General features: G+C 39.7%; 1 protein-coding gene across 4 annotated transcripts in view; it reads right to left on the minus strand.

Moving 5' to 3' along the window:
• Positions 1 to 13,051, minus strand: part of PLPPR1 (phospholipid phosphatase related 1) — a 318,711-nt gene that overhangs the window by 24,469 nt on the left and 281,191 nt on the right. For all 4 annotated transcript variants that reach the window (XM_027615766.2, XM_027615765.2, XM_027615767.2 and 1 more), the window contains one exon: positions 6,538 to 6,670. In XM_027615766.2, the coding sequence (XP_027471567.1) occupies positions 6,538 to 6,670 (133 nt within the window). The remainder of the gene's footprint in view (positions 1 to 6,537; positions 6,671 to 13,051) is intronic.

Below are 13,051 nucleotides of genomic sequence, written 5' to 3' on the forward strand. Positions count from 1 at the left end.
CCAGAAACAGAGTTTCCAGAAACAGAGGTTCCATTTTTCCCCTAAGATCCATCCTGGCTTTCTCCTCCTGATGCATATCCTAAAGCTTCAACTCTGGTTTCTATCAATGAGTTCTGGAAATATCTCCATCTGCTTATAGGCCCATGCCCTGCCTTACTTTTGGCATTTTTCTGTCAGGCATTTTTCTGCCTCTTGTCTCAGGACTAAAGGTGGGTGCCTGGGCACTGCAAGTTATTTTTTAGAAAAAATGGAACCTCAACTTCTTCACTTGGTACAATGGACACCTAGTTTCCTGGGATGGTCACTGTCCTGCTAAGAAGTCACTGCCAACTCTATAGACAATTCTTGTAGGACAGCCTCTCCCTCCCCACTTAAAATTGCATATCTGCCCCTACAAACTCCCCATTTCCTTTTCCTACATTATTTTTCCTCATAGCACTTATCTTCTAATGAACACCATAATTTAACTTATTTATTTTGTTTAATGCTTGGCTTCCCCTACTGGAATATAAACTCAGTGAGGGCAAATAAATCTCTCTTTCGTTCACTAATTTGTCCTCAACAACTTAATCAGTGCCTACTATATGGTAAAATTGGGTAAAACGATAGCTACTGAAACGCACCCTCACACTGCTGCACAGAAAGGGTATATGGGTACAGTCCTGCCAGAAACGAATTCGAATACCAAGCTTTTCCTTACCTTTGATGGCATAAAGCGTTACTTTGTTTAAAAATATTTTGCTAATTGACTGGTCATTTTGCAGTGAGAAGCTGATCATGTTTGTTGGGAAATACTTTTTATAATGGATTCTAGAATAATTACATATCTACTATATGGTAGATGCCCAACAAATTATTTGTTGAAGGTTGAATGAATATGATCAGTCCTCCAGTTTATAATTTAATTATAAATACTGAATGTACATAGAAATGGACTTACTGAATCCAATTAAGTCTCTTTTTAGATAAAGTACATTTAAGTGACTTTCAAAACTGAGAAGGATTTTCTAGTTCTCAAAAAGGCTGACATTTAGCTTGTCTCAGGGCATCAATTCTTATGACCATAAAACACTGTGACCTTTGAAGCTGCATTTAAAATATTCATGCTCCATTTAGATCACACTTAATTTATGGCAATTAATTAGTGTTACATGAATTAACTGTTTACCATAGTACTTTCTATTCTGTCCAGTACTACCTAATCCTCAGACCTGACCTAAATGGCATAAGACCTGCTTGATATTTAATTAAATTTTTATTATAAGTAATAATGGAGCAACTCTGTAATCCCAAATGGAAAGCCCATAATAAATAGCTTCTGGGTGACAGGCTATTTTAGTTGCTAATAGACAGTCTAATCTTGGCATATTTGGATGAATTTTTTTCCTTTAACCCAAAAGAAATTATTTATTCAGGAAAGGAAAGTTAATTTAGTTTTCCTTCCATATGGCAAACAACCTCAAAACCCTCATCAAATTCTAATGCTTTTTATTCATTACTTTTCAATATTAAACCCAAAGCTTACTATTTAATAATTGATATTTACAAGGCTACATTTCCTCAATATATTAGTTAATGTAAAGGATTTAACTAAACTTTTCATGAATTTTTTGGAAAATGTGACTTCCTTATTTTGTCTTGGCTGCTGAAAAAAGAATGCAAGGGTTTATCTCTTTTGAGAGCTTAAACCCATGTGGTGGTGGTGTTGTTCAGTTTAGTGCAACACCAAAGGAGATGGTATAGGAAGGGAAAGGAATGTAGAAGAAAAAAATGAAGAGGGAGAAGTCCAAATACGTGTTACTAATTTGACTGCATTTGTTTTTATAAAATATTGGTGAAACTTGTTAGTTCAGTCAATTCTTTTCCTCCCTTCCCACGTCATGGAAACACAACTTGAGAAATTAAACCATAGTTTAGAAGTGGGTGGAACCTACATCTGGGAGGCAGGGCATCTTTCTTTTAATGACCACTTTGGGAAAACCAATTTATTGTTGGATCTGTGAATCAGAGCAATTCCATCCTCTCTGTCAAGGTCAACGCAGTTAGTTTTTATCTACAGGAGGAGATGGCTTCATTTGAATGTTTTCCCTCTGACTTCACTATTTTTGCCACTTTTTCACTGAACATTTAATTTGGATCTGTGGGATGGGGGTGAGGGGATACTGTTCAGGTCCACAGCAGTCAGACTAGAGAAGACTGAGAGCCAAGGTACCACTCTCAGCTCTGCTTCCTACACTGACGATCACGTTAAAGGACTTGGCCAACCTTCTGAATAGCCTCTACCTTTCCCCTATTTTTCCTCCCCTTGGCCCCCTTAAAAAAATAATGTTTAGCTATTTTTCTGATTTTAAAATTATTCATGATAATAATTGGAAATTATAGAATAGAAAGATAAAAATTATTCAACCATCCGCCTACAAATCAGAAGTGACAAAGGTTAACTGTGAGTGTATTTCCCTTCAGTCTTTTTTAGCTGGGATACACACACACACACACACACACACACACACACACCTATGATGTTGTATCCTCCTTATTTTGAAATAATTACAGATTCGTAGTGTTTTGACTTTTTCATATAACATTATATCATGAATATTTCCCCTTTCATTAAAAATTCTTAAAAATAACATTTTCTGAGGTTGCAACTTACGGAGTTAGCATTATTTTGAAAAAAGTGTGTCATTAGATATTTCTAATTTATGTTATAAAAATAATTTTAGTCCATAAAGATTAATAGACATCAATGATCATCTCCTTAGGATAAATTATTTGAAGTTGGGTAAAAGGATAGCTACTGAAACGCACCCTCACACTGCTGCACAGAAAGGGTATATGGGTACAGTCCTGCCAGAAACGAATTCGAATACCAAGCTTTTCCTTACCTTTGATGGCATAAAGCGTTACTTTGTTTAAAAATATTTTGCTAATTGACTGGTCATTTTGCAGTGAGAAGCTGATCATGTTTGTTGGGAAATACTTTTTATAATGGATTCTAGAATAATTACATAAACTGCAAGAGAAAGTCATACAATTTCAACTTAATCAGAATAGTTAGCTAAAGCAGTTGTCATTTTCTGATGATTTTTGGTGGCTATTAGGCTAGACAAAAGGACTGTTAAGCTCTTTACAATAACATTTCTAATACATCTGATTACTGCCTTACTTTAATTTTTTCAAAGGAAACCTCCCCATTTAAAGGATCTTTAAGTAGTATGTTTTTTCCTCTTATAAAAAACATTCATCCAGATACTCAAAAAAAGTAAGTTGCCTTTCTTAAGATACATAGACCCCTCTCCCCACCTCCAACTCTTCTATATGAAGTTAGGACAGACTTCTCTTTCTCTTAGAAATTGCCTAATGTATGTACTTTAATTTCCTAGAACTAAGCTGAAGAGTGGTAATAAAGTTAAACAGGAGGCCAATGAATATTTAAGAAACAGCATTTATGGAAACAATTTTAGGCAAATCTGTGATTTAACAAAGTTAATCTTTTTTCCTTACTTAGCAAAAAAAAAATTATTGAAAACCTACTATGTGCCAGGCATTTTGCAATATGCTGTTGATAAAAAGCGAAAAGATACAGTCCCTGTTCTCCAAAGGATCACAAAGTAATGGGAGTAAGGGACTTATATAATTACAGGGCTAGGTGAGTTCCTATCAAAGACGCAGGCTCAGTGGCGGGCTGGGAGAGGAGGTAGCTAGCTGTCTGGGTTGGTGAAGAGGTAATGTGTAAGCAGTGTTCTGGAGGATTAGTAGGATCGTCAGCTTTAGGGATGGGAGGATGGCAATGGGGTTCCCCAGGCAGAAGGAGCAGCACATGAACAGAAACCAGGGAGAAGCATCGCACTGTTTAAAACACCAGGGATGCTCTGAAAGAATTTAAGCAGGGAAATGACTTGATCATAGTTTGTCTCCGGAAAGATCTGCAAAATGGTCAATGGAAGATATTTTTGTGTGCCTGGGGTGCTGGAGCCACGTTGCAAGATAAGATGTAGGGGGACCATTTACAGGACAAGAAACTTCACTGGCCTGCACCCGGGGCTCCCAAACTTCAGAGTGCATCAGAATCACCTGGATGACCAGTCATGAAACACAGATCATCAGGCTCCACTCCCAGATTTGGTAGGTATGGGATGAGGACTGGACTAAGAATGTATATTTCTAACAAGTTCTCAGATAGCTTAAGGTGACTTCTAGGACCTGGATTTAAGCAACTGGGCAGATCCTGGTGCCATAAAACAAAAGAGGGAAAGCATGAAGCAAGTGCTTCCATACCCAGCAACCTCCCTTCCTTCTTGATGCTGTTCCTCTCATTCTGCAAGCTTTGCATGTTACCTGCTGGCGGTCTCCCCACCCTTCCCTGTGAACACCATCTCTCTTAGCTTATGATAGACTCCAATGGACTAATGTGTCATTGATTATGAAAATGGGAGTTTTTTTGCTCCTCTAGGGTGAGACATTTCTACTTTAATCATCCTCCTGAAACCACACTTCAGCCCGATGAATGACTCCAGTAGGAATTTCAGGTACTACCACAGGCAATCTGCAAGATTCGTTCCTGGATAGTGGGGGGGGGGGGGTCTTTTGATATCCCTCAGTGAACCAAGTCTTGCCCCACGATGCAGAGAGACAGGTCTACACACACGATAGACGCCAATTACAATTTCTCTTCTTTGGAGTCTGCCCCAGATTCTTTCCTTATCTTTGCCAAGAAAGATCAACAGTGTCTTTTAAAGATATTTCCAGTTAACTGTAATCTAATAACCTTCTGCTTAAATTACTTGCTCTAATTATACGATCAGACAGTGATCATAAAATCTTCTCTGAGTCAAATTATGTAAATGTGTGTATAGACATATGCACTCTCACACTCCTTGGGAAAAGTGACTTTATCCCATTTTATAGCAGGGTCTTCATCTGTACAATTAAGATTATAAACTACCTTACAGGGTGTTGGGTGGATTAAATGAAATAATGTTCATAAAGTGTCTAGTCCACTGTCCTGTATGATAAAGATTTTCTTCTCTCCTTTATTTTCTCCTTGATGGTTTGTTACCTAGCCACTCTGGTGGGAAGTGACCAAACTCTGGACATCTTTGAAAGGCACCACTGTTTGGAATGAATGAACTCAGACAGTGGTGACATCATATTGACCAGGGATTACCTACTGAGCTCACTGCAGACTTCCACAGGTCATTCTGCAGGTACCATCAGTAGATGCTGAAGACTATTTTTTTTTTGTTTAAGATTTTATTTATTCAAGAGAGAGGGCAAGAGAGAGAGTGCGCGCACAAGCACGCACAAGCGGCAGGGGAGCAGTAGAAGGAGAGGGAGAAGCAGACTCCCTGCTGAGTAGGGAGCCCAACAGGGTGCAGGGTGGGGGGCCTGGATCCAAGGACCCCCAGATCATGACCTAAGCAGAAGCTCAACTGACTGAGCCACCTAGGCAGCCCTGAAGATTTTAATGTTAAGAGTTGCTTCTTTTAAATTGGATTTTCTTAGGCTTCCCACTCTACTACTTTCCTCATTCCCACTCCAATCACAGAAGTTCTTGCATATTCTATTTTAATGTGGTCATTTGTTTAAGACTTGATGTAATCCAACCCTTTTCTACAACAGGAAAAAACAGGATTAAGGATAACCAAAAGAGTCGAGAGGATGTTGTATTCTGGCCTTCACTTTCTCAGATGTCAATTCTGTAGGTTTTAAATGGTATCTCAGCTTGTTTTAATACTAGCCATGTTCACACTTTGGGAGTTTTATCCTGGCTCCCATGAACATCTGGTCATAGATATTTGTAAGATCTCATTTGAACACTGTAACAGTTATTTATTGAGTATTTACTGTGTAGGAGGAACTCTGTAAAATCTATTTCCTACCTATTCTCATATACATATTCATTCCCATTCTATAATCATTACCCCCATCACCTCAGATGTTTTTTTAAAAATTCTAGGAGGAGAGATATAGAACATGCCTTAATTATTTCTTATCATGAACACTAATAAAACTATTTGTTTTCCAACCTTGGAAAGGCACTGTTTTCCAGACCCTGATGAGTTACATTCCCATACTTGGTGTAGAGTTCCCTGCATAACAAAATTATACTGGATGGGAAATCTTTGTCAGGAAATTTGATTATTTCTATGTTCATTTTATTGGTGTCCCCTGCTGTGCCCCCACACCCTCGCCAGACTCAGTAAAAGGGTATATGACAGTATTCAGTCAACATTAAAATATATGTCCAGAGGGAATCTCAGATAAATATTGTATAGGGGAAAAAAATCCAAGTTGAAATCATTTGTAAGACAATTGAATAAATCCTGCTTCATTCACTTCAAGGATGAGAAACTGGACTTGGCACTATGATCAGGCTCAATATCTGCCCTTCCTGGAAAATCCCTAAAGAAACCCTTGCTTTTAAAGTTGATGCTTCCATAGCTTAGTTTATTCTATCAAGCGTGTTCATCTGTAGTGAGTTTAGTAGATTGTACCTATAAGTGAGGGCTCGGTTCAGCATGCTCTTGTACTCACCTATGAATCTTATGATCCTTCGGAGTAAGGGGTTCAGATAACAGCATTCTCCAGTCAGAATGGTTTTTTCCTGGGCAATCAGAGATTCTCTGGTTGACTTTATGAAATACATGGATATCTCACCAATAAAAATCTGGAGAAGGAATGTTTAAGAAATGTCAAGTTGGAGAGAACGGTCTGATAAAAAAGACCAGTGACTTTAAAAAACCAAAAGCAAAACCCAAACTTTTGAGGCTCCAGATTCTTTTAAAAGATGTCATGCTGTAGAGATAGAGGTTTAAATAGTAGTTTGTATTTAATTCTTCAAAAGAATTAGAGATGGCAATGATTGATCATTTCGGCGAGGTTTCAGGCAATCCTATTAAATTCTAAGTTCATATAAAACCATGAGTTGCAATAATAAATTGTAATAGAATCTATGATAAGGCTCACTCATGCTAGGACTAAATTCTTTTAACTGAATGTGTGAGCTGCAATGATGAGAAATGACTGGGACAGTCATGTGCCCAACAAGGCATTATAAGCTCACATCACGATGAATTATTACTCTGTTATATGGCAATACATTATTTACCCAATAAATCTTTATTTGAACATGTTGGCCCGAACTATACTTCTCATACTGTGAACTGGCTGACTGTCCCTTCTTTATAATTGCCACCTCTCTTCTCATCTTGGACTAATATGTATATATTATCATATAAATCATAATGCCTTTGTGTAGACTGTAAGCTTCCTGAAGACAGGGACCATGGCTTCTGTTTCTTGATTATGCCTCTAGCGTTCAGCACAGTGTATTCCTATTTAAAATAAGGAACTGGTGGGAGGTAAGTTGTCACCAACTCTGCCACAGGTGAAGACTGAGAACCATCAATGAAGAATAAAGTTACTAATTACCATCATCTATTGATAACTAGGTGTCTGGTACTTCATCATAGTATTGATCATGCTCAGAAGGTCCCTAGTGTAGGTACTGTTACCCTTGTTGTACTGGTGAAGAGAGAAAGTTCGGTCCCCGCCAGAGCATACAGCTGGCATGTGGAGGCCCTGGCACTGGTCTTCAGGAGAACTAAGTTCCAAAGTTCACACTTTCCATCACATGATATGCCATCTTTATTTTCCTCATCCCAACTTCAGCATTTCCCCGGAAGAACGTGACCTTATAGATGTTCTTCTTTGCTAGACACACGCTTACGGTGTTAGATAAACTTCATCGCTGTGTAAGAGTTCCCTTTCTGCACATTCCTCCTGTCATTACGGAGTATGTATTTAGATGGATAAAGAGGACAACGTCATGAATGGCACGTGGGTGTGGAAATTAAACTGTAGAATTGCAGAACTGGTGTCGTTTACAGATATTTTCCACTTTACGAGCAAGGAAACTGAAGGTCTCAAGGACTTGGCCTCCCATAGTCGGACAGTAGGGGGGGCAGCACTAGAATGTGGCCATTACGCATCACCCTGTGTGCACGTGTTACCCTGACTGCACAAGTATAACATCTGCGGCACAGAGGGATGAAATAAACTAATCTCTGACCAAGGTCAGAGCTAGTAAGTCACAAACCCCAGCTCTGGAGCCAAGAAGACCTGGTTCCAGAGCCTTCATTTTTACGACTTAGACTTTTACTTGGTAGTGACTCAATAAAAATAATTGTTGAATTTGTGTTTAATATTGAGAACATAGAAGACAAAACAAGTTAAGTGTAATGTGTTTTAAGTACTGAAAAACTCAGATGCTATTAAAGTACAGGACAGAATGGTGTTGTGGAAACAGAACTGGAGGCAAGTCAGAATGGGATAGGACATTGGCGGGAGGAGATAGGACTCAGGGTCCGACAGGCACACAATGGCGTGTATCACGTTGGCAGGTGCTAAGTGTGGTTGTTCAGACTTAGCAATATTTTGTGCCTAATGTCCCATTAACAGTGAACTGATGCTCTGCCATGGACAAATATTTGAACAGCTTTAAGAACTCAGCCCTCCCTCTTTTCTAGTAATACCTACCCCTGCTAAAATAAGGTGCCAAGGGGTTTTGTTTGTCCTGACTGTACATGATGGAACTGCATTGCTGTTCCTTATCTTGGTGAACAGATGGGGATAAATTCATGCATGCTTGGATATGTGAAATAGTATTGCCTTGAGCGAGCGTTCTCGGATTCCACAGACTAGCTCAGACATTCTTGTTATACGTGGATTTCTTACCTTGTATTTCTCTTTTCTATTTCTTATCAGAAACGGTTATGTGTTCTTATTGTTGTTCTTTGTCATGGGATGCCCTGCCTGTCTTGTTCTTGGTTATATGCCCCCAGGGCTTAGCCAAGTGGAAGGTACAAAGTAGTTATTCAATGCGGAATGAGTTAAGCATATCAGATTAATGAAGGTCTTTTGAAATACAGGTTTAATGAGGTAGATTATAAAGAGCACAAAACGATTTCCATCATGTATCCTCCCAGACCCAGTGAAAATGTCACTACCCTTCCCAAAGCCTTTACCAGATTCCCTCAGGAAAAGAGGGACCCTGTCTTGTCATTGCCCCACAACACAGTAGACAGATCTCTATCCTGACATCTACCCAATTAACTGCAATTATTGTTTGTATGTCCCTCTCCAGTTGACTATGATGTCCTTATGGGAAGGACTTTTGCCATTCCTTGTATGGTGCTTAGACAGGGACTGCTATATAGTAAGCTCAATCAATATTTGTTGAATGAATAAAAGATTGAATCTTTAGAGGACCTACTTATAGATAGAATCCTCTGACCTTAATTTCTCTGAAGATGAACAATGCAGAAAATTGACAATATGGACCAGAAAGCACACAATTCTTGGTGTACTGCTTAAGATTAAATAAAAACTAAAGGCTAAGTAATACAAAGTGAATTATCTCTTCTAACCTAAATTCACTCATACACTCATTTTGCATTCAACAATTCTGGAGAGGGAGAACCCACTCTGCCAGAGGCAGCGTTGTGAACAGATGTCTAGTATGTATGTGTGTGTAGGGAGGGCACAAAAACTAATAAATACACCATGTAATGTCATGAAATGACATATGATTACAAAGTAAATCAGGAAAATGGGACTGAGGGTGATAACCACATAAGGATAAATGTGAAAAGAGATAAGCATTGCTTGCCTTAGCCACTTCAGAAGCCCAAAACATTCTGACTCCACAGGAAAGAGATGTGCACATTCTAGAAATTCTCCATTTAGTGAAGCTTTCCACTACTCACACATGAGGGCAAAGAAAGCAAGAAAATGTGTGAGAGAATCTATACACAACCTATTCTTGTTAAAGATACACATGTGCATACACATATACCCACATAAAAATCTCAACAAAATCGCTCCAAGTCATACCAAACCAAACCAAACTTGTCATGCAAAAGGGTATGGGGCTCAAATAAAATGTCTATAAGTCAATCCTAAGACCCTCATGTCAACGGTAATAAGCAGTACAAGAATTGTTACCATTGGCCAACAATATTAAAATTCCAATTAACGTATGAAGCATAAAAGAAAAAAAAACAGAGCAAGGACATATACTAACTTATGTATCTAGGTGCTGACATAATGCTGGGAATATATAAAGTGATAATAAATGTTTACATAAGGAAGAAAGGAAGGAAGGAAGAGAGGGGGAAGGGGTCATTTTATAACTAAAAGGTAGGAAAATATTCCTGGTCCAGTGCTCAGACTCCAATGAGTGGGCTTCATGGATGTTCATTTTTCTGTATTTTACTGACCATACCTAGGGTATTATTTGTCCATTTACTGGGTCCTATAGTCTCATTCAGGGCCTGATTATGCTTGGAGAGAGAGAAAGAATTCTGCTTGATAAGGGAAGGGGTCCCTCTTCTTTCCTGCTAGGCCTCCAGCCCACATTGAGTGTCGTTTTGTACATGGTGGCAGGTTTATGACTCTGGTTTTGGCAATGGCTGGGTTCCTCCATCTGTGTCTCTGCTACACACACTCTGCCTCTATCGACCCCTCTGTTCAGAGAGCAAGTGGGGCATGTGGGACTCTCCAGGTGTTTGGCCCTGGCTGCCCTATTATGGCCGTTCTGATTGCTGGCTAACAAACGTCATATCACTCACAGCAAACGAGAACACCCTCTGGTGAGGAATGACCAAGGCCAAGCTCTAGATCTGGCAATGAATGAACTGCAAATGAATTCCATTGGTGCATTCCTTATCCCCCAGCTATACTAGCTACAATCCCATGTGACATAAGACATTTAGATAATAGTAAATATAGTTTAAGTAATGAGGATAACTGTTCTATCTTGATAAAATTGTATTTCAGATACGTAAACCCAAATGGCAAAGAAGTAAATAATCCTGGAATGTGGTGCATCAGTTCGGTATGTTTTATTTTTTTTTTTAACATTTTATTTATTTATTTGAGAGAAAGCGAGAGCTAGAGAATGAGACAGAGCATGAGCAGGGGTACGGACAGGGTGGGAAGCAGGCTTCTTGCTGAGCAGGGAGCTCGACATGGGGCTCGATCCCAGGACCTGGGGTCATGACCTGAGCTGAAGGCAGATGCTTAACCAACTGAGCCATCCAGGTGCCCCTCAGTGTGTTATCTTTTAGACTTCAGTTCTTCACAGTGCTTCACAGGAGATCTGATAAGTGATAAATAAGCGATATAAATACAAAAATATTTAGGGGACAGGTTTTAGATTTCAAAATAAAAACAATTCACAGGAAAAAATAGTCACTGGAAGATGTATTACTATCTCATACTGTAAGGGGGATTCATTGCATATTATATGTGGTTGTCACTAAAGAGGGCATCTAGAACCCCTGCAATATATGTTTTGGATTCACACACACACTGGTCGTGGCTCTGGTACTTGCCAAGATCAAAGTCATTGCTGTTTCTTGAATGTGGGCCATAGAGTCGAAATCCCAGCTCTCTCCTCTCTTGATGTGTGATTTTGGGCAAGTAACTGAACCTTTCTGAGCCCCAGTTTTTCTTTTTTTTCATGACTTTGAACATGAGGGTAATAGCTATATCAGAAAATAGTTGAGAGTATTAAAAATGTACGTCAAAGCATCTGTAGGTGCTCAAGGAATGTTTGTTGTCTTTACTTCCTGGTCTATCTAGGCAAGAATGTCTGTTGAGAATGATTTTAAAAAATCATTGTCTCTAGTCCTAGAGTAAGGAAACACGGTATCACTCTAGCTCTGCTCTGCCCTTAACCAGATGTTTGATCTTGGACGAGTCGCTGGACCTCTCTGGGCCTCAGTTTCTCATCTGTTGGACAAGAAGACCTCTACTGTACTTTTCTAGCCCCAACACCTTTGCCTTTATGATAGGAACTGACAAGAGAGGGCTGATTAAGGGAAACTAAAATCACATAATTGGGCTTCAATCTCAGTTCCATTGGTTAAACTCCCCAGGGCCTTCGTTCACTTTCAAAATCCCATGGGACTTTGCCCTCACCAAGTAATCTTCCCTTCAGCAAAGTGGATGCAACCTACTCCAGAGTCATCCTGTTACCTGATATCTCTGTCACTTGGGTTCCTACAGGACAGCTGAGGCTAGAGGCCCGCTCTCTTGGATTTCTGTGTATTATGCTCTGAGGAAGAGGAGAGGGTTCCCAATATTAGTGTCTAAATGGGGGGGAGGTGCCTGGGTGGCTCAGTCTTTAAGCGTCTGCCTTCGGCTCAGGTCATGACCCCAGGGTCCTGGGATGGAGCCCCGCGTCGGGCTCCCTGCTCCACAGGAAGCCTGCTTCTCCCTCTCTCACTCCCCCTGCTTGTGTTGTTGATGACTATTATAAAATATAGCACCAAGGTGGTATGCTGTATTTCCAAAGCATAGTAGTATTTTATGCCTTTTCCCCTGGACAGTGGGTATCAGAGAAATTGGAATTTAAAATGGGTTAGGTAGAATACTGCTCTCAGTAAAAAGTAAAATGCGTAACTAAATTGACCAACATGTATTTTTAGGCAAAGAGTCTTTTCAAAAAGCAAATTATCAAAGCTCCTTAACGCAATCATCAGCAATCATTAGAAGGGGCATCTCAAAGTTGGCAAGCTAGTCTCCCTGTGGGATAATGTGAGGGGAAGAGACAATCTGAGAAAGAATTTAGAGCACTCATGTGTAGCGTAGACAGAAGATGGGGAAACAGATTTTTTTCAGTTTTTTTTTTTTAAATCCACAACCATTAATGGGTATGCTTATAAATCTTCCTGCCCTCCCCCAAAAAAGGGACTGTAAAGACTCAGTACATTAGCATCAACAGTAGCAAAATGATGTACTCATGGTAGAAAACAAACCAACCCACCAAAAAGGAAGTCATGTGATCATGTACAAAAGGCAAAAAGATGTGAGTTATCAAGTGTTAAAAGGGGCTTCAACGGATGAGATTGTTCAGAGCCTGGAAGAGGCCGATTCGGAGGCAGCGCAAGGCCCCACAAGGCCGCCTTTGCTTCAGCAGCTGCGGCCCACGCCCGCCAGCCAACAGACCTGCATTTGGTGAGAGCCCACTCTGTTGCACACT

The sequence above is a fragment of the Zalophus californianus genome, chromosome 13, assembly GCF_009762305.2.
Source record: "Zalophus californianus isolate mZalCal1 chromosome 13, mZalCal1.pri.v2, whole genome shotgun sequence".
NCBI classification, from domain to species: Eukaryota; Metazoa; Chordata; class Mammalia; order Carnivora; family Otariidae; genus Zalophus; species Zalophus californianus.